Here is a 20,945-nt window from a genome sequence, read left to right on the forward strand (position 1 = left end):
GTATTTCCCATTCAATTTTTTTTTCTTTTTCATGAACTGTCTACCTATCCCTATGTCTTTAAGCTTTCAACATACTTTTTCATTCAATAGATTTAGTGTTATTTTTCTAGTGCCAGGAATTTAAGCAGAGACTTGAAGTAGAAACAGTAGACTCTCACAGGAATACACAGAAAATACAGCAATGATCTTGGCCTCAGGCATCTGGTCAGTGGCCTGGTGGAATGTAATACACAAAATGAGTCACTGCAAATGATCGTTTTCTGACTGGCCCCTGGCTGTCATGCTGTCAGGGCGACCACAGTAGAACCATGTTGAGAGAATGTAAAATGTGAGCACCATGTCTTACCACATTCTCTACCCTACTGCCACTCTCCCTCTGCTCCTGTGTGAGTGCAGCAGAGACCAGGAGCTGGTCCAAGACAGCCCAACAGGAAGGGGAAATCGCTGTCTCCTCCAGCTACCGCCAGACTCACCCCCACAGCAGTGCCTGTGGCTTTAGCCCAGATCCCTGCAAAGAATTCACTTCTGGCAGTGGCTGCTGGATAAAAGGACCACCTGCTGAGTGAAGGGTGCTGAGTGAATGGATGTGTGGGCTGCAGGGGTCACTTGCAAAGAGGTCAGGTGCGATAAGGAAACAACTCATTCAGGCAGCTGCTCTGGAACTCAACTCCCAACCTGCCTACTGCTGGAGGGGAAGCCATCTCCCAAAGGAGCGAAGTCATTGGGATGGGGCCCCATCTCACTACCAAGTATTTCCATGGGCCAGGGCTTTAAGGCACCAAGCTCCTGGACTCACATTTTCTCACCCTCACCCCCAATCTCTTCTCCTCTCACTCCTTGTGTTCCTTCTTATGCTCCTGCTTCTTTTTCTTCTTCTTGGCTGCCTTGCTGTCTTTCGATATGTGCCTTGCCCTTTTGCCTGTTTCATTCTCAGAGTCTGAGCTGTCAGAATCAGATGACTTCCTGTCTCTATGCTTCTTTTTCTTCTTTTCTTTCTTTCTTTTTCTGGATGAATTCCTCATAGGGTCAGGCCTCTCAAATTCAGGTGCCTTTGCCTCTTCTTTCTCCTCTTCCTCATCGGGTATCAAAGAATATTTGTTCACACTTGGCTGCATGAAACAATCCTTTGCCAAGTGGCCTTTACAGCCACATCTCTTGCAGGTAGTGATCTTCTGCCTAGTGTAATCCTGGAAGGACTGCCTCCTCCTCTCTTCTTGCTCAATAACAGCGTTGTTGGGATTGAGGTCTTTCCCAGTCCCTTGGTTGACAACTTTCATGGAGAGGGATACTTTTATTCTATCATTTTTCATCTCTCAGCAAATAAGTTTCACCCACACTTTGTCTCTGAGATCTGCTATCTCACAGGGCTTATCCACCCAACAGGATGACATATGAGTTCGATGGACCAGACCTTGCTTTCAACAGTCTGGGATTTTGATAAAGGCTCTGTCACCATAGCAACCTCTCCTTGGAAAATAGTGTAGAGATCAGCAAGTTTTCCCTGATCTCAGACCTTCCTGAATTCATCCTTGTGTTCTATGGCTTCTCCATTTTTCTTCTGCTAGAGCTAGTTCAGGTGTCTCGGTGTCAGTCCTCAGTCTCCGAACCGCTGCATTGCCTGAAACACCAAACCCCATGTTTTTCTTTTGATATTTAAATCTTTAATCAACTTTGACTTTAGTTGAGTGCATAATAATAGATCTTGATCTAATTTTAGTTTTCAGCATGTGGAACGCCAGTTTCTTCAAACACCATCTGTTAAAGAGGCTATCTTTCTGCCAGTGTACATATTTGGCCCCTTTATCAAAGACAAGGTGGCTGAGTGCAATTTTACATGTGTTTTCATTTTTTAATATCTTTTGTGGATCCTCAGATATGCTTTTTGGTCAGTCTTACGCTAATTTTCTAATGGTAGCTTTGTAGTATAATTTCAGTTCAGGGGTTGTAATACCTCCATCCCTGTTTTGTTGGCCACAATTGCCTTTGCTATTCTAGAACTCTTCTGATTTCAAGTGAATTTTAGTATTTTTTTTATAGATCTGTGTGGTATGATGGTGGTATTTTGATTGAGATTGCATTAAATCCGTATAACAGTTTTGGAAGTAAAGCCATTTTCACAATGGATTTACTTGGTTCTTCCTTTCCATTTCCATTTACTTTTCATTTTTCTTTTGTATTTTAGAGAAGGGTCTACAGGGTGTTCAGGGTCTCACTACTAGGTCGGACTCTTAGTGATCAGCCTGTTAACAGACTCCCAAGAGCTGGGATTATAAGTGTGCGCCATGACGCCCAGTCTTATTCACCCTATCAGTGCGCCCTGGGAGTGGGGTCAGCACAGAAGGACGGAGGATTAAATCCCCGGCCGCTGTGCCTGCTTGCAGGCACTTTAATCTGCTGAGCTTCGGCCAGCACTTTCTCCTCTGAATTTAGTAACTGCCCATCCTTCCATACACATCTTTTTGTTCCCCATTTTAAATACAAAAGAATATTAGAAACTAGCCATGGTGGGTTTGGAAAAGTTAAGCTACAAGTGAAGCTTCCAAATCCCCATTAAGTCCAATCAGATTTGAAGCTTAAACATGTCTAAACACTTGAGGAACCGAATGAGAGTTACTCAGTGCTGGACACAGCATAACTCAGGTGCTCATGCACTTCCCAGTGATCAACTCATTTCCTCTCCCACAACTCCATAGCCTCATCCTCAAGGTCAGCCAAGGTCAGCACAAGGCTCATTGGTCCTCACAGTGACCTCTGTCTTATATTGCCTCAACCTGCAATCATTTTCATTTCATTTGCTGAGCAGTAGACAGACAGTTCTCTACTCAGCTAGCCTTGCTTTATTGAGCTACTTCTTTGTCTTTCTCTTCTACCACAGTTGTCTTCATTTATTTACAATACAACTGTGACATTTTTATTTTTATGGAGTTGATTCAGTTGAATAAATTTGTGATTGGAAAACACTTGAGGTGATCCTTAAAAAGAATGTGACTATTTTATTCAGTGTCATCTCAAGCCTGTTACACCTGCACATTTTCAATGATTTTCAATGATCTTTCGTGGGAAATGAAGATGTATGAAATACTGAATATGTAACCTTTATCAGTAATGTTGACTCAGAAAAAATTTTTGAAAACTGCTGAAAAATTTTGGGATCAGTTGAAAAAATTCATGGCTTGAAATCACTGAATGCCTTGGCTCACCATATCACTATTTCTGTTGATATTTTTCTTAGTTGAAGACCATTTTCTGACAATATTATATGGTTTTTCACTGTCAGTAAATGGGAATGTCACTTGCATGCTGCATGCAGCTGATGGATATTCTTTGTGTATTCTTTATTATCTTAGTAATTTCAAGCTATGCATGTATCATAACCGAAATATTCCCTATGATAGACATGTGAGATTAGGTATTACCAACTATTCTTGCAATGTCATAGTAAATTTTTCTAACTTGTTTTATATTGTGTCATAAAACATACAAAATTTTTATTTCTCATTAAGAACAGGATACAAACTGCTGAATGGACAGTTTCAATAAAGAAAAATGGAGAATTGTATAGAAGTACATTGTTATATAATATTTCGTGGGGCTGGGGAGATGGCTCAGTGGAATAAGTGCTTGCCTGGCAAACACAAGGACTTGAGTTCAATCCTCAGTTCTGAAGAAAAAAAAAAAAAAAAAAAAAAAAAAACCCTATAATATTTCTTGTTTTAAGGAGAGCTTTAAAGTTATCCAGTAAATCAATCCACCATTTCTGGTTTTACCTGGAATTGTACATAGTTTGGAATTTTATTCTTTCTTTACTTGCTCTTTGTATTGCCCCAGAGCCTTAAGGTCACTTAAAACACTAGCAAGTTTAAAAACATCTTTGTGTCCTAAGCGCCCCCTGCTGGTTCTAACCACCCCTGAAGGGAGGTTTATGACAGGCTGACATTGAGGTTTCTATCACTGTGCTCTTTCACAGTAATACATGGCCGTGTCCTCAGTTCGCAGGTTGTTCATTTGCAGATACAGCGTGTTCTTGCTGTTGTCTCTGGAGATGGTGAACCGGCCTTTCACGGAGTCTGCGTAGTATGTGCTACCACTATTGCCAATTGCTGAGACCCAGTCCAGCCCCTTCCCTGGGGCCTGACGAATCCAGCTCATCGCATAATCACTGAAAGTGAATCCAGAGGCTGCACAGGAGAGTCTCAGGGACCCGCCAGGCCGCACCAAGCCTCCTCCAGACTCCACCAGCTGCACTTCCGCCTGGACACCTGCAAACACAGAGACATCCTGCTTAGGGAATGGTCACACATGGCCATTGTTTATCCCACTCGTGCCCCTCACACATTCAGTCATTCTTGTTTTTCATCAGTTACCTTTTAAAACAGCAATAAGAAAAATGCATTTCAACGTCAGCTCCATGATGTGCTGTCTGTTAGTGGCCTTGATCACCTAGCAGGAACAGCTGGACAGCCCAGGCTGAGCTCCTCTGCAGAGCTGCAGGGGCATCCGGACTGGGCTGGTTTTCATCAGCAGAGGGAGGCAATATTTGCATGCCCTCCTGCTATATAGACAGCTCCATTGTGGAAGCCTCAGAGAGGAAAGGGTCCAAAGAACAAGAGAGTTTTGAGAGGTTTTTTGGAACATCCCTAATACCATAGAGCACACGCCTCCTTGCTATGTGTCTGTGTAGTGAAGAGCACCTAACCTCATCTATTGTATTTACTCTTCCATACAGGTAAGTGATGGGTTTGGCAACTTCATACACTTGCTGGTGTGAACATAGATGAGAAGCATGATGACCCATAAATTGTAAGCTCATACGCTGTGAAAGCATCCTGGGTTTTGTGCAGTACACTCCTTCCCACAGTTTTCAGTTGCAGTCTGAATCATTCCCAAATTCATGGTTATCCTTCATGTTTCATGGTATTTGTTAGACCTATACTTTCAATGAGATAACATGGAAGGAGTTTTCTTTATTCCAATATGTTCATAAATGAACAGAGATTTTTTTCAAAGGTATGGTCAAGAATCTTGTATCTGCTTTTCATATCTCTGCATTAAACTAAGTTCTACAAACTTCACTATACATGTATAAATCACAAGGTGACATATATTATATTATGCATTATGCATACATGAGATACACTTTGACATAAGTACACAACTTCTTAAGTATTGACAAAATCATGCCCATTCTCAAGAGACAAAGAAGAATTACTCATAAATTCTCCTGTCAGATTCTATGAAACCTCCTTGCTATTACCTTTTTTTGGTACCAGGAATTGAACTCAGGACATCATACTTGCACGCAGGTGCTGTGTAGCTGGGCCACATCCCGAGACCTATGAAATCTTTATTCTAGCTTTCCTCAAACTGAAACATTTCTTCCTGCATGTAACAGTCCTTCTTCATAGTGACAGAGTGATCGAGCTAATTGTACATCATGATGATGATGAAGAAAACTGTGTATGCCAAAGCACGCATATTTTCAAGATCCACAGTCATCTTTCTAGTATTTTCAAATTTTTTCTTGCCCTCCCCTAGACATTCATGTGAAGACTACAAAAAATACACGTGTAAAGATATTCTGTCACCAAAATCCTTTTCATTCTCTGGAGTCTGGGGAGTCCGTCTGTGAGCTGTAGAGGACGCACTGTAAGTTCTCCCCAGTGCATACTACGTTGAGTCTGAAGGGAAACTCAGATTCTGACAGGAAGCCCTCACTCTTTAGCTGCTTGTAGTACATCTTCTCCTGGGGCTACTCCTCATTCTCTGCAGATCTCCAGGATCTTTTGTACTGCTCCAGAGCTTTCCATCCTGGTCCTGAGCATCCTCATGTGATCTCAGGTCGGTACATTCGTGGTCCTGAGCATCCCTGCTGGTGCCTCCTCCCTATGAATAGCTTTGTGCCTAGGTTCACACTTCTGTCCCTTAGAAAATGTCTTGCACAATCATGTTTTCCCTGGATACTGAAAGCACTTCTGTGAACTGCTACCTGGATGGGTCTTTACAAATGCTGATGGGCAGATGAGATAGCACAGTGGACTCAGCACCTGCTCAGGCAAGTGCAGGGACTGGGGTTTAATCACTGGTAGCTCCTGAAGCTTTTGCATGAGAGGTGCACCCTGTTCATGAAGATGGAAAGTAGACAGAAGCTGGGCAACTTTGGGATCTACCCCTGGGTGGAGTGAGCCCTGAAAGAGCTTGGAGATATCCTTGGGCATCATTGCTCTAGACCCAGTGCCTTTGTCTCCAGTCCAGGAGATGTAGAGGAAGAGCTCCTTGGGGAGCTGGGCTGCTTACAGATGAAGGATGGCATGGGAAGATGAAAACCAGCACACAGGTCCAGAGAGGAGTCCTGTGAGGTGCATACAGCACATGTGCATAACACACAGCATGAATCCATGTTCCATAGACATATAATATATACATCCCTTTCAGTGTACTGGCTCTAATCCCTATTCATTCTCCACTCTCCATTTGCTCATTCCAAAACTGGTATATCCCAAGGCTTTGAGGTAAACATATGAATGCTGTGATTTCATTGAAATAGGCAAAACTTCTCTCAGAAACAAAAGTTATCATATATTTTTCTGGGCTTTTCCACACTCATCTGATTGTATTTTCATGTGAAATACACTCATAGATGTGCAGGATCACGTGCCTATGTGAAGATTCAATTTTTAAAGTCAAAGTTGCTCACACTTTTTTTTCCTGCTTCCCAGTAGATACTTACAATTGTGTAGTGTCATAGTTTGGGGTTTTGCAAGGGAAATGATACAAAACAGGACACATATTTTATATTATTATTTTATAATAGTCACAAAAAATCAAATGCAAGAAGAGTTTAAAACCTCTATCTAGTTGGGGATGTAGGCCAGCAACCCAGTGCCTTACTGGCAAGCTGAAGGTTCTAAGTTTGATTCCCAGAACAAAAAAAGAAAAGAAAAGTAATCTATACACACACTAATGACCAAAGTATCTCACTGATGACCTGGATCCCATAGTAATTCCCAGCCTAAGTCCAGTTGAAGACTTACAGCTCATAACAATGCCTGACATGAGCCCAGCTGGAGACCTAGAGCCTATGACATTCAGTCCTCATTCAGTCCCATTTCAAGGATTTGTGCTCGGCAGTCCCAGAGGACAGTGGTGGGAGGTAGTAATCCTGTACCAGCATGAAGGATCTATGCCCGCAGACTGAAGGTTCTGCGCTGGATCTAGGAAACAATGCTCAAGGTAAGAACCACAGTGCTCCTAAAACCTATCACAGCCAACATCAGCAACAGTGATGTTCTGAGCTTCACTGATGATGAGGAAACCTGAGTTCCAATCAGGAAAGCAAACACAACAAGCTTCTCCAGGCAAATGAGCCGTGCACTCTCTTCCACTCTGGAGCGAGGAAGCTATGCTTAAGCCACAGACCAGAGCTAGCCAAAACGAGTCAAAGCAATTATCAAGCACAAAGAGGTCTGAGCTCCTTTGATGGTGAGAACAGTTGAATTCATCAGGGAAGCCAGCATGACAAGCTCCTCCATGAAAACCATACAGCTTCCCTAACAGCCCTTCTCCTTCTGCTTCTTCTCCTTCTCCTTCTTCTTTCTTCTCCCTGTCCTCCTCCTCTTGCTGGACCTCCTTCTCCTTTCTTCAAAATCGCCTCCTCGTGTGTCTCCTCCTTCTTCAGTTCTGACTTTTATGGTGTTGGCAACAGTAGCTGGTAGACCCCACACACCCAACACCACATTGGTTCAGTTCAACCAGGTGTTACAAATTTACCATCAGGTTTCAATCCACCACATGAAGTGTAATTTCTAGGCTTGTTGAAATAAAATGCAGCTTTTTTGATGCATTTTTTTTCTGTAGCAAGGTGAGTTGCTGTGAGTGAACCCAGAAATTTCAACTCCTTGATTTGGGTGAATAATGTTGCACATGTTCCACAGGGCTGAGCTGAGAACCTGACATTGAAAGGCTTTCATCTCAGTCACTTGGATGGAACCAGATTTCAGGAAACTCTCACTGAGCCAGTGTGCACCACTACTTGTTAACTATTGATTCATTAAAATGTTTACCAGTACTATGCAGCCAAAACATTCTTGAGTCGTTGATACTGAGTTCCACACCAAATGCTTTACAGAGTATAAAGGTCAGCTTGGAAATTAAAAGTATACTAGTTTTGTTAATTAGGTCTCCTTAAGTAATTCCTTTTTGAGTTCTCTCTTAAAACAATTCCTTTTTATTTCTCCTTAAATAATTCCTACTCCTGATCCAGTATTCTTATCTCCATTCTGAATTACATGGGACTGGTGGATTGGTCGGAAGATTAATAAGTATTCTCACAGAGAAAAGAACAAAACATGTAGTTATGCAGGTGTCCTCATTAATTTGTCTCTGATTCAGGAAACTCAAGCTGAGTATGTATGAGTAACTGAGGACACCAAGAAGAACACAGCTCTGTCCCTTCTTCCTTGGGGACTCTGAGCATGGGGGCTGCACGTTCTGATCTCCAGTGTGAAGAGGTATAAATGCTGGATGCAGGAGTAACTCTATATGTGGCCTCTTCATTAGGAAGCATCAAAAGTCCCTCATCATCACCACTGCATTTGTGCTATTTGTTTACTTTGGAAACCAAAAGTCCCATAGGGACCCACACCTGTGATGCCACAAGACTCCTGCTCTGTTATATTAATGTGCTTTACCTTGACTGGGACAGGTCCCTGCCCTTCATTCTGGTTCCCTCTTAATTCATTGACTGAAGTATATAGATTTTCTTGAATTTTGAAAGCCACATCATTTAATACACAGAGCTGCATCCAGCACATTGCAGTCTCTTCACATTTCTTGCTTTTATTTTAGATTTTTATTAGTACATACATGAAGAATATAATTGTTGCATTCCTCATGGGTTTGTACCAAATGTACACAACATAACTTGTCTTTTTATTTCAGTTCTCTGCCCTCTTCAAATCTAATAACAATCTTGTGACCTGCTTGCAGGTGACGGTCAAGTCAACTGTAGTAAGGGCAAATAGATTAACAGGTTGCACATGGACTTTCTGCATAGGATGTGGACAAGTGGGTTTAGCTCTTGCATTCTAAGTTTTACAGCAGCTGAATGCTAATATTTTTCTTTTTGGTGGAACCGGAACCGGGGATTTAACTCAGTCCCTTGAGCTTGCCAGGGAAGTGCTTATTCCACTGAGCCATCTCCCCAGCCCCTGAATGCTAATATTAAGAAGTAGATTTTTCTTACTTTCCGTTTGTTGCCTTCTTCTGGTCCTTGATACTAGACATCTCTATTTTTCTGTTCTAAGGCCATACGTAGGGTTACTCCTGGTCCAGAATAGTATTCTCACAGAGAAAAGAACAAAATTTTGTAGTTATGCAACTACTTACATTGTGGGAAGTATCACATACTCTGCTAAATCCTTGAGGTTCAGGAAACATTTGGTCATTAGCCTTAAGAAAGTACATGTTTCACTTTAGAGTTTTATGATTAACAACAGCTGTGTATGTTCAATATTATATGACAGTTCAGTTCAAAAGAATTCAAATATTAACAACGCCAGTCAATTGAAGAAGAAGAGTAAATTTGAGCGAAACACCAGGAGGTGTGAGTGACGAGTCAGGTGGTAACCAGCGACTATGGTGGTGCTGAGCTTCATGCTTAGGAAATGGGGATGGTTCAGCTGATGCATCTTCATCTAAAGCAGGCATTAGAGTATAAACAAGGGTGGAAGGTGAATTTTGCAACATATTTGAGAATAAGAGAATAAATGTGATTCTTCATTACAGTTATGTCAAGAGAGTGAAGGCAGAGAGACCCAGTGGAGCAGCAGTGTCATGCTTAATACTCAGCTCAGGTCCGTGTGTGGAGATGAGTACACGGGAGCTCCATGATCCTCTTGCTTCCAATCTTCAGACTTCTTTAGAGCATAATTTATTATCTTATTTATTTATGGTTTGTACAGGGTCTCAGCATGTAGCTGGAAATCATAGTGATCCTCATGTCTCAGCCTCCCCAGCACTGGGTGACAGTCATGCACTACCATGCCTCATTTTGGTGGCTGGCTCAGTTGTGCTGTCATGGCATGTGCTACCAAGGATCAAATTTTCATCCTTGTGCTTGCCTGGTAGTTGCTTATACCACCAAACTCTCTCCCTGTCCACTAAGCCCAATTTAGAAAGTAAATGCATATAACATTCAACACATCTGGTGTTTTTTTGTTGAAGGAGGTAGGAGATATTTAGGAAACATTAGGTGTAGAGTGTGGAGAATTTGTAAGTAAAATGTGTTAATTTCTTATCTGAAAGAATAATACTAAAGCAGTAATAAATAATATAATGTGTTTATGTAGAAGTTGCAGTGAAGTTTGTAGATGTTGTGAGGCAATGTCAGGAGCTTTTCTTTTTCATTTTAAAGAGAATAGAAAAATAATAGATGAAACATTCAAAATGATGCACAATTCAAAAAATAAGACAATAGGTACTCAACAGTCATTGTTGTATTACACATTTCTGTCTTCAAAATACTTGTTCAGGTTACAGATATAAGCCTATAACATTGGTCAAGGTAAAAATTTTAAGTATTCACTGCTACTTTAAAAAAAAACTGATAGAGGACTCTGGAGATAGCTTGATGGTCTAAGCACCTTCCCGAAGTGCAAGGACCCTGGTTCAATCCTAGGTGCCACATGCCCTGCTGGCCCTGTAGCGTCAGGCATGCCATCCCGACCACCTAAACCTGGCATGCTGGTGCATGCCTGTAACCCCAGCATTAGTAAGACTGAGAGAAGAGGTACATTGTGAGTCCAAGCTCTGTAGTGTGACTCTGTACCAAATAGATACATAAAAATGTTTTAAGAAATGATGAAAATTCCTAGTACAATCATGTTTGTTATTCTGTGTATATAGATGCATGACTTTTCCCCATTCCTTTTCCTTTTTTCCTATATTTTCTCATCACTATTTTGTATTTTTTTATGTCCAGTTTCTTTCCCTTTTACTGTATCTATAATACCTTTCCAAATTTATTTACTCTTTCAGCTTCTTGCACTAGGGAAGATATATGATGTTTACACAACTGAGAATGATTTATTTCACCTCTGCGTATAGCCTGTAGTTGTATGCATTTACCTATAACATCCTCAAGTTCACCTTTCTTTATAGCTGAGTCATACTGCATTATACAAAACACCACATGTGTTTTTATCCACTATTCAGATGATGGGCATTTGGATTATTTCTGAGTTTTAGCTATGAAAATTCAGCTGCTGTGAACATGGACACACATCTATTACTGTTGTATGATGATTTCATTTCTTCTGGTAAAATGCCTAGAAAGAGAATAGCTGGGTTGTATGGGATTTCTAATCCTAGTTTTCTGAGTAGCCTCCACTCTTATCTCTGTACAGGTTGTACCTGTCTGCTCTTTCTGCAACAGTGTAGAAGGGTAACTTTTCCCCTATGGCCTCTCCAGCACTTGTTATTAGATGACTTCTTTATGACGGGCATTCTTTCTGGGTTGAGATGTAATCTCAGTGTTGTTTTAATTTGTATTTCTCAAATGACCAGTGCTGTGGAACATTTTTTAATATCTTTATTTGTTGTTTGTATTTCTTCCTGTAAACAGTGTGTATTCACCTCCGTTACCATTTTGGAATTCGGTCTTTCAATGTTAGGACACATTTTTTTTTTATTCCTTTTCATATGCTGGATGGAAGTCCTTTGGTGACTTACAATTGATTAAGATATTTTCCCAATTTTTCAGTTTTCTCTTCACTGTGCTGGTTATTTCTTTGATGTCCAGACATTTTTCAGTAAAATAGGATCTCTGTTGTTGATTCTTTGAAGTATTTCCCATTCAGTATTTTTTTTTATTCATCACTGTGTGCCTCTCCCTATATCTCTAAGATTTCTACATACTTTCTCTTTCAGTAGATTCAGTGTTTTTGTTTTAATGTTTATATCTTTAATCCAATTTGACTTTAGTTGAGTGCATCAGAGATCTTGATCTAATTTTAGTTTTCACCACGTGGAAAACCAGTTTTTCAAGCACGCTCTGTTAAAGAGGTTATCTTTCTTCCAGTGTACATGTTTGGACCCTTTGTCAAATACAAGGTGGCTGAGTGCAATTCATATGTGTTTTCATTTTTAACATGTTTCATTGATCCTCAGATATGGTTTCTGGTCAGTCTCATGCTGATGTTATAACAGTAGTTTTGTATTTTAATTTCAAGTCAGGGATTGTAATGCCTCCTTCCCTCCCTTTTTGGTCACAATTGCCTTTGCTATTCCAGAACTTTTCCGGTTCCAAATGAATTGTAGAACTGTTTTCTATAGATCTGTGTGGTATTCCGATGGTATTTTGATTGGGATTGCATTAAATTCATATAACAGTTTTGGGAGAATAGCCATTTCTACAAGATTGGTTCCTCCTATTCATTTCTAGTTTCTTTTCTTTTTTCTTTTGTATTTTAGAGAAGGGTCAATAGGGTGTTCAGTGTCTCACTACTAGATCAGACTCATGATGATCTGCCTGTTTACAGCCTCCCAAAAGCTGGGATTACCAATGTGTGCCACAATGCCCAGGCTCAATATCCATCTCAGCAAGCCCCGAGGGCAGAGCTGGCCTTACAGACCCAGGGATGGAACCCCCAGACCCTGCACCTGTTTTGCAGGCATTTTAATCCATTGAGCTATTTGGCCAGCCCAGAAACATCATATTTGTATGCATTTTCTTTTTGTTTTTGTTTTTGGAGATAGGCTCTTATTATGCAGTTGAGCTTACTTCATAACACATGCTGGCATTCAGCTCACCAGAATCCTACTGCCTCAGTTTCATGAGTGCTGTGATAACAGCCATGTGCCAACACACCTGGCAGAAAACATCATTTTTAAGAATCCAAATTAAACATAAATTATTTATATCATAGCACACATCAGTCATCTCTGATGAATTTATTTATTTTAAGAAAGGGTCTACAGGGTGTTTAGGGTCTCATTATTAGTTCAGACTTGTAGTGATTCTCCTGCTTACAGCCTCCCAAGTGCTGGGATTACAGGTGCACGCCACAACACACAGTCTCAATCGCTGTTTTAACATGTCCCAGGGACGGTGTCGGCACAGCGAGCTGGTGGATTGCACCCCTGGACCTTGTGCCTGCTTGCAAGTACTTTAATCTGCTGGGCTCTTTGGCCAGCCCTTCCTCTGATGACTTTAGTAACAGCTCCTCCCTCCTTCTTTATGTTCCCTATTTTAAATTCAAAAGAGTGTTAGAAACTAGCCCTAGTAGACATAGAAACATTAAGCTACAATTGAAACTTCCAAATCCCCACCAAGTCGAATCAGCTTGAAGTTTCAACATGCCTAAACACTTGAGGAACTGAACGTGAATTACTCGGTGCCAGACATAGCAAATCTCAGGGGTCTATGCACTTCCCACTGATGAACTCCTTCCCTCTCCCACACCTCCACAGCCTCACCCTCAAGGTCAGCCAAGGTCAGCAGAAAGCTCAGTGGTCCTCACAGTGACCTCTGTCTTATATTGTCTCACCCTGTAATCATTTTCATTTGACTTACTGTGCAGTAGACAATCAGTTTTCTCCTCAGATAGCCTTGCTATAATGAGTCACTTCTTCATCTTTCGTTTATACTACAGGTTTTTAAAAATTTATTACAATACACACTGTGACATTTTGTTTTTTTATTGACATCAGTTATTTTTATTTTAAAGAAAGAAAAAAAATAAAAACAGTGGTACAAAATCTCAAAACAAGATTTTAGGAGAGTAACAATGGTTAGTACATTGTGTATTGTTATTGCCAAAGTAGTTTCTCATATTACAAGATATAGGCAAGAAATAATAAGCAAATAACATAGGTACAAACCTCTGGGTTTTTTTTAAGTCAACAAAAAATGGAAATATACTCCTTAAAGTTTCTAATACTGGAAGATATCATACAATGTCTTTTTAAATAAATTGTAAGTCAAAGACACAGTATAAATCTTAGAACAAAAATTAAGATTAAGCAATATTCAGAAAATTAAATGTTTAAAAACAATTGAACTAAGAAAAAATTTTCATGATAGCAAAGAAGTATTAAGAGTAAAACATAAGATAAATACTGGAATGGCAAGTAAATGACCAGCACTTCTAACTGTTTGAGGATAGACTATCGCACAAAGTTCTAATGTGTTGTGGACATGCATAATGACCGTGACAGTTACTGGTGGCTAGGCGTCACTTATGGAACTGAGCTACCGCTATTTCTTTGAGATCCACCTTGTAGACTCAGGTGGAATCATGACCCATAGGGTGGAAGAGAAGTCCATTTGTAGAGTGTGCTGATGGAAATATTCTGCTGCTGAACACAAAAGAATAACTGAAAGACTACTACTGTATACCTCTTATTCTCCTGACATTTTGATTTTTATGGAGTTTGTTCAGTTGAATAAATTTGTGACCTGAGAACACTGAGGAGGTAATTAAAAGCAACAGGCATTTTAGTCAGTGTCATCTCAAGCATGTTACACCTGTACATTTTCAATGTTTATCAATGGTCTTTAATGGGAAAAATGTATGAAATACTAAATATGTAACCTTTATCAGTAATGCTGGCTCAGAAAAAACTTTTGAAAACTGTTGAAAATTTTTGGGATCAGTTGAAAAAATTCATGGCTTAAAATCTCTGAATGCCTTGGTTCTCCCTATCAATATTTAAAAAATTTTTTTTCTAAGTTCAAGATCATTTCCTGACAGTATTATATGATTTTCCACAGTGAGTAAATACGAATGTCACTTGTATGTTGCATGCAGCAGACAAATATGCTTTGTGTATTCTTTATTATCTTAGTAATTTCATGCCATGTAGGTAATATAACAAAATTATTGCCTATGATAGTCATGTGGGATTGTGTATTAACAGCTATTCTTGAAATTTTAGAATACATTTTTATATCTTTTTAATACGTTATAAAATCAAAAATTTTTGTTCCTCATTAATACAGGATACAAACTGCAGAATGAACAGGTTCTTTTTTTTTCTTTTTTCTTTTCTTTTCTTTTTTTTTTTTTTTTTTTCAGAACTGGGGATTGAACTCAGGCCCTAGAGCTTGCCAGGGAAGTGCTTATTCCACTGAGCTATCCCACCGGCCCCTGAACAGTTTCAATAATGAAAAAATGTCAATTGTATGGAAGTATCTTATACTATATGTTTTTTGGAAAGTTTTAGTATTAGTCAGTAAATCAATCAATCCTTTCTGGTTTTACTTGGGATTTTACATAGTTTGGATTTTTATTCTTTTTTTTTCTCTTTGTATTGTCCTATAGCCTTATTTTTTTATTTGATAGTGGCTTTATTTAATGTCAGTAGTAATGAGTTTATTCATTTATTTATTTTTGAATTGTTTTATTTTTAATACTTTCATTGAGAAACAAATAGCAATGAGACAGTTTCAAAACAAATTTGTCGGACAGTTTCAATAAATACATTGTATGTTGTTCTCTTAGTGGTTATTCATTGTACAAGATGCAGACATGGTATCCTATCCACAAATAATATTAGAACAAATCTTTCTATTCGCTGAATTAAGAGCATGTAGCTGTGTACTTATCCTATTTTTGAATATACTGATACAATATGGTCATTCATTTGTATCCTCTTTTTTTGTTAAGTTTTGTCAGAGGAGGATATTCCATGGTCATTTAAATATTGTAGATGCATGAATTCAACCAAATATTCCAATATAGTCCAGTAGTCTATAATAGTAGTGGGTTTTCCATAAGACTGGCAATGTCAGAAGTTGCTGACTTGAGTGTTTTACGGCTTAGCATATTAACATGGCTTTACTTTTTTTTTGTAATTTTATTGATAAACAGATAGCAATGAGACAGTTTCAAATCAAATCAGTAGGACAGTTTCAATAGCCAACACACTACATATATTCTTCCTAGTGGTTAATTGCTGTACAAGATGCGGACCTGAGATCCTATTTACAAACACCATTAGAAGAAATCATTCTATTCATTAAGAGAATGTAACTATATATCTATCCCAACCACTTTGAATACACAGATACAAAATGGACATTCATCTGTATCCCTTTTTTTTGTTAAGTTCCATTATTTGAATGTTATAGGTGTGTAAACTCAGCAAAATATTCTAAAAGAATCCGGTAGCCCATAATAGCATCGGGTCTTCTGTTTAACTGGCAATGTCAGAAATTATTGACCTGAGTCCCCCACAGCTCAACATAACAGCATGGCTTTACTTCCTATATTTGTCTTCATACTTTTCTACTGGATGGTTAAGACCAAGGTAAAGCAGGACCTATGCAACAAGAGTCATAGCTTTTTGGTCTGAGAAGGTCAGTGAAATCCCCTCAGGATTTATCCTGAGATGCTGTACCTTAGATTGTAGAACCTTTGACCGTGTCAGCCAAAATGGCTTTACTTTTTATAATACTTCATTTTTATACTTTTCTCCTTGATGGTTAAGACCAAGATAAAGCAAGACCTATGCAAGAAGAACTGTAACTTTTGTATCCGACAAGGAAGATGAAATATAGGAAGTAAAGCCATGCTGTTATGTTGAGCTGTGGGGGACTCAGGTCAATAATTTCTGACATTGCCAGTTAAACAGAAGACCCAATGCTATTATGGGCTACCGGACTCTTTTAGAATATTTTGCTGAGTTTACACACCTATAATACTCAAATAACAGAACTTAGAAAAAAAGGGGTATACAGATGAATGTCCATTTTGTATCTGTGTATTCAAAGTGGTTGGGATAGATATATAGTTACATTCTCTTAATGAATAGAATGATTTCTTCTAATGGTGTTTGTAAATAGGATCTCAGGTCCGCATCTTGTATAGCAATTAACCACTAAGAAGAATATATGCAGTGTGTTGGTTATTGAAACTGTCCTACCGATTGGATTTGAAACTGTCTCATTGCTATCTGTTTATCAATAAAATTAGGAAAAAAATAAAAAATAAAAATCCTAAAAAAAAAAAAAAAAAAAAAAGCCAACCTACAACACTAACAAATTTAAAAACATCTTTGTGTCCCGAGCGCCCCCTGCTGGTTCTAAGCAACCCCAAAGGGAGGTTTATGACAGGCTCACATTGAGGTTTCTCTCACTGTGCTTGCACAGTAATACACGGCCGTGTCCTCAGTTCTCAAGTTGTTCATTTGCAGATACAGCGTGTTCTTGCTGTTGTCTCTGGAGATGGTGAATCGGCCCTTCACCGAGTCCGCGTAGTATGTGCTACTACCAGCAGAGTTAATTGCTGAGACCCAGTCCAGCCCCTTCCCTGGGACCTGCCGAATCCAGCTCATCCCAGAACTACTGAAAGTGAATCCAGAGGCTACACAGGAGAGTCTCAGGGACCCGCCAGGCCGCACTAAGCCTCCTCCAGACTCCACCAGCTGCACCTCCGCCTGGACACCTGCAAACACAGAGAAATTCTGCTCAGGGAATGGTCACACATGGCCATTGTTTATCCCACTCCTGTCATTGACACACTCAGTAGTTCTTGTTTTTCATCAGTTACCTTTTAAAATAGCAAACAGAAAAATGCAGTTCAACGTGAGCTCCATGATGTGCTGTCTGTGCTCGGCCCTGATCACCTAGCAGGAACAGCTGGACACCCAGGGCTGAGCTCCTCTGCAGAGCTGCAGGGGCATCCGGGCTGGGCTGATTTTCATCAGCAGAGGGAGGCAATATTTGCATGCCCTCCTGCTATATAGACAGCTCCACTGTGGAAGCCTCAGACAGGAAAGCGTCCAAAGCACAAGAGAATTTTGAGCCATATTGTGGAACATCCCTAATACCATAGAACACACACTTTCTTGCTATGTGTCTGCATAGTCATGAGCATCTAACCTCATCTATTGTATTTACTCTTCCATACAGGAAGTGATGGATTTGGCAACTTTGCACATTTTCTGCTGTGAACACAGAATGAGAAGCTTGATGACCCGTAAGTCGTGAGCTCATACCCTGCGAAAGCATCCTGGGTTTTACATAGGACAATCCTTCCCGCAGTTTTCAATTGCTGTCTGCCATTCCAAAACACAGGGTTACACTTTATGTTTCATGACTTTTGGCAGACTTATTCTTTCAATGAGAAAACATGAAGATTTTTTAACATGAGAACATTGTATAACAATGTTCATAAATATACAATTTTTTAAACATATGTTCAAGAATCTTGTATCTCCTTTTCTTCTCTCTATATTAAGCTATGTCCTATAAACTACACCCTTCATATATAAATTAGAGTGATGGACAAATGAGATACTTTTTGACGTAAGTATACAGCTTCTTAAATATTGACAAAATCATGCCCATACTGAAGAGATACAAAGAACAAATACTCATAAATTCTCCTGTCCGATTCTAGGAAACCTCCTTACTGTAACTTTTCTTTTGACCAGGAATTGAACTCAGGACATCAAGCTTGCCAGGCAGGTGCTCTGTTGCTGTGCGGCATCCCCAGACCTACAATGTCTTTTATTATAGCTTTCCCTAAACTGAAAAATTTGTTATGGCATGATTCACTCCCTCTTCATAGTGACAAAATGGTCAAGCTAATTTTACATGATGAGGAGGAGGAAGATGAGTACAGTGTACACCAAAGCACGCACATTTTTAAGATCCACAGTCATTTTTCCAGTATTTTCAAATTGTTCTTTTGCTCTTCCAGACATTTGTGTGGAGATAAAAAATACATGTGTAAACATATTCTGTCACCAAAATCCCTTTCATTTTCTGGAGTCTGAAGAGTCCATCTGTGAGCTGGATAGGAACACTGTAAGTTCTCCTCAGTGTATATTATTCTGAGACTGAAGGGAAACTCAGATGCTGACAGGAAGCCCTTAGCCCTTAGCTGCTTCCACTGCTTCTCCTCCTGGGTCATTCTAGGATCTCTGCAGATTACCAGTTCTGGTCCAGACGTTTCCATACTGGTCCTGAGTGCCCTCATATGGTCTCTGATAGGTATATTATGATTCTGAGATTTACTGCTGTCTCCACCTCGGTATGCATAGCTTTGTGCCTGGGTTCACACTTCTGTCCATTAGAAAATGTCTTGCACAGTCATGTTGTTCCTGAGTACTAAGAACAGTTGTGTGAAATGGAACCTGGATGTGTCATTCAGAATGCTGATGGGCATGTGAGATAGCACAGTGGAATAAGCACCTGCTTAGGCAAGTACAGAGTCTGGGATTTGATCGCTGCAAGGACATGTATTGCCAGCCCCATCCCCAGGAGGGCTGAGCCAGCTACCAAGACTGCGGGTGGTAGTACACACCTGTTATCCCAGCACTGGGCAGGCAGAAAACAGGAGGATCACCATGAGTCTGAGTCGTGTAGTAAGACCCTGTACCAAATACATAAACAATCAAAAAAGAAGTGCTTATTCATCAGGGATGAATCACAAGCTGTACCTTGGATATTCTCAACTTACCGTATCCATTCATTTTTCTGCCTTGATGCTGGAGTATCCAGCTACATGGGAAATTGACCAGCAAAGAGTAACCATAGAATGTACTTCAGAGACAGGGACTGTCAAGGCTTTACTGGCCAAGGCTGGCCTCTTGCAGCAGCACCTGGGACATGATAGGGGAGAAAACAGTGAGTGCTGAGATCAGATGAAGCATCACCACATCATCCTGTCTGACTTTCTCAACATGCACACCTGATATCTTCCACCAGAAACAGAAAGAACCAGCACTGTTCCAGATTCTTGAAGACTAGCTCTATAAATCTCAGGTAATATATTAAATATTGATATACATGGAACTGGGCCTGGTGGTGCATTCCTGTAATTCCAGCACTGAGTGAGGTGACACAGGAAGATTGCTACGAGTTTGAGATCATCCTGGGGGCAAAAAAACTGAGCAAAAAGGGCAGCCCAGATAGATCAGCAGATTAAAGCACCTGCATAGTAAATTGCACAGATGGGTATTTGATCCCTAGCATGCTGTGTGTGGCGTGTCCTACCCCCGGAGCATGCTGACAAGGTGATTGATACTGGGCGTCGTAGTGTTTGCCTGTAATCCCAGTGCTTAGCAGGCTGAAAACAGGAGGATCACTGTGAGTCTGATCTTTGCAGTAAGATTCTGTAAACCCTGTATTAAATACATTAAGAAAAATTATTTACAAAACTGAGCACGAGGACAGCCCAAACTGTGCAGCAAGACTCTGTGTCAAAAAAAATACTATTGATTTACAAGCAGATTGTTTCGAGATACAACATGAGTTTATTTGGTAGCTCCTCAAACATTTGCATGAGGGGTGCACCACGTACATGAAAATGGAAAGCAGATAGAGGTTGTGCAATTTTGTGGGTCTGCCTCTGACTGGAGGATGCTAAATGAGCACTGAAAGAGCTCCGTGATATTCCTGGGGTTCATTGGCCTTCCACCCGGTACAGGAGATGTAGAGGAAGAGCTCCTCAGGGAGCTGGGCTGCTTACAGATAAAGGATGGCATGGGAAGATGAAAACCAGCACACAGGTCCCAGAGAGGAGTCCTGTGAGGTATATACAGCACAATGGCATAGGCACATGTGCATAACACACAGCATGAATCCATGTTCCATAGACATATAATATACACATCTATTTCAGGGTCCTGGCTGTAATCAATTTTCATTCTCCACTTTCCATTTTCTCATTCCAAAAGTGGTATATTGCAGGGCTTTGAGGTCAACAGATGAATGCTCTTATGCCATTGAATTAGGCAACCTTGTCTCATAACCTAAAGTTGTCATACATTTTCAGGGCTTTTACACATTCATTTGATTGTATTTTGATGTGAAATACACTCAGAGATGTGCATGATCTTGTGTATGTGAGGACACAATTTTTATTTTTATTTTTTTATTTTTTTTATTTTATTTTTTTATTTTTCAACAAATAATACACTGCATATATTCTTCTTAG

General features: G+C 40.0%; 1 pseudogene and 2 gene segments (V, D, J or C); all 3 read right to left on the reverse strand.

The window, feature by feature from the left end:
- Positions 1 to 830: 830 nt before the first annotated feature.
- On the reverse strand, positions 831 to 1,527 carry LOC101588859 (annotated as a pseudogene).
- A 2,414-nt stretch (positions 1,528 to 3,941) lies between these two features.
- LOC101588467 lies at positions 3,942 to 4,471 on the reverse strand. The segment is given in 2 exon segments: positions 3,942 to 4,259; positions 4,365 to 4,471. Coding segments are annotated over 2 exon segments (357 nt in total).
- An 11,960-nt stretch (positions 4,472 to 16,431) lies between these two features.
- On the reverse strand, positions 16,432 to 17,649 carry LOC101589257. The segment is given in 3 exon segments: positions 16,432 to 16,442; positions 17,137 to 17,444; positions 17,550 to 17,649. Coding segments are annotated over 3 exon segments (357 nt in total).
- Positions 17,650 to 20,945: the final 3,296 nt, after the last annotated feature.

The sequence above is a fragment of the Octodon degus genome, unplaced genomic scaffold (assembly GCF_000260255.1).
Source record: "Octodon degus isolate 3935 unplaced genomic scaffold, OctDeg1.0 scaffold00255, whole genome shotgun sequence".
NCBI classification, from domain to species: Eukaryota; Metazoa; Chordata; class Mammalia; order Rodentia; family Octodontidae; genus Octodon; species Octodon degus.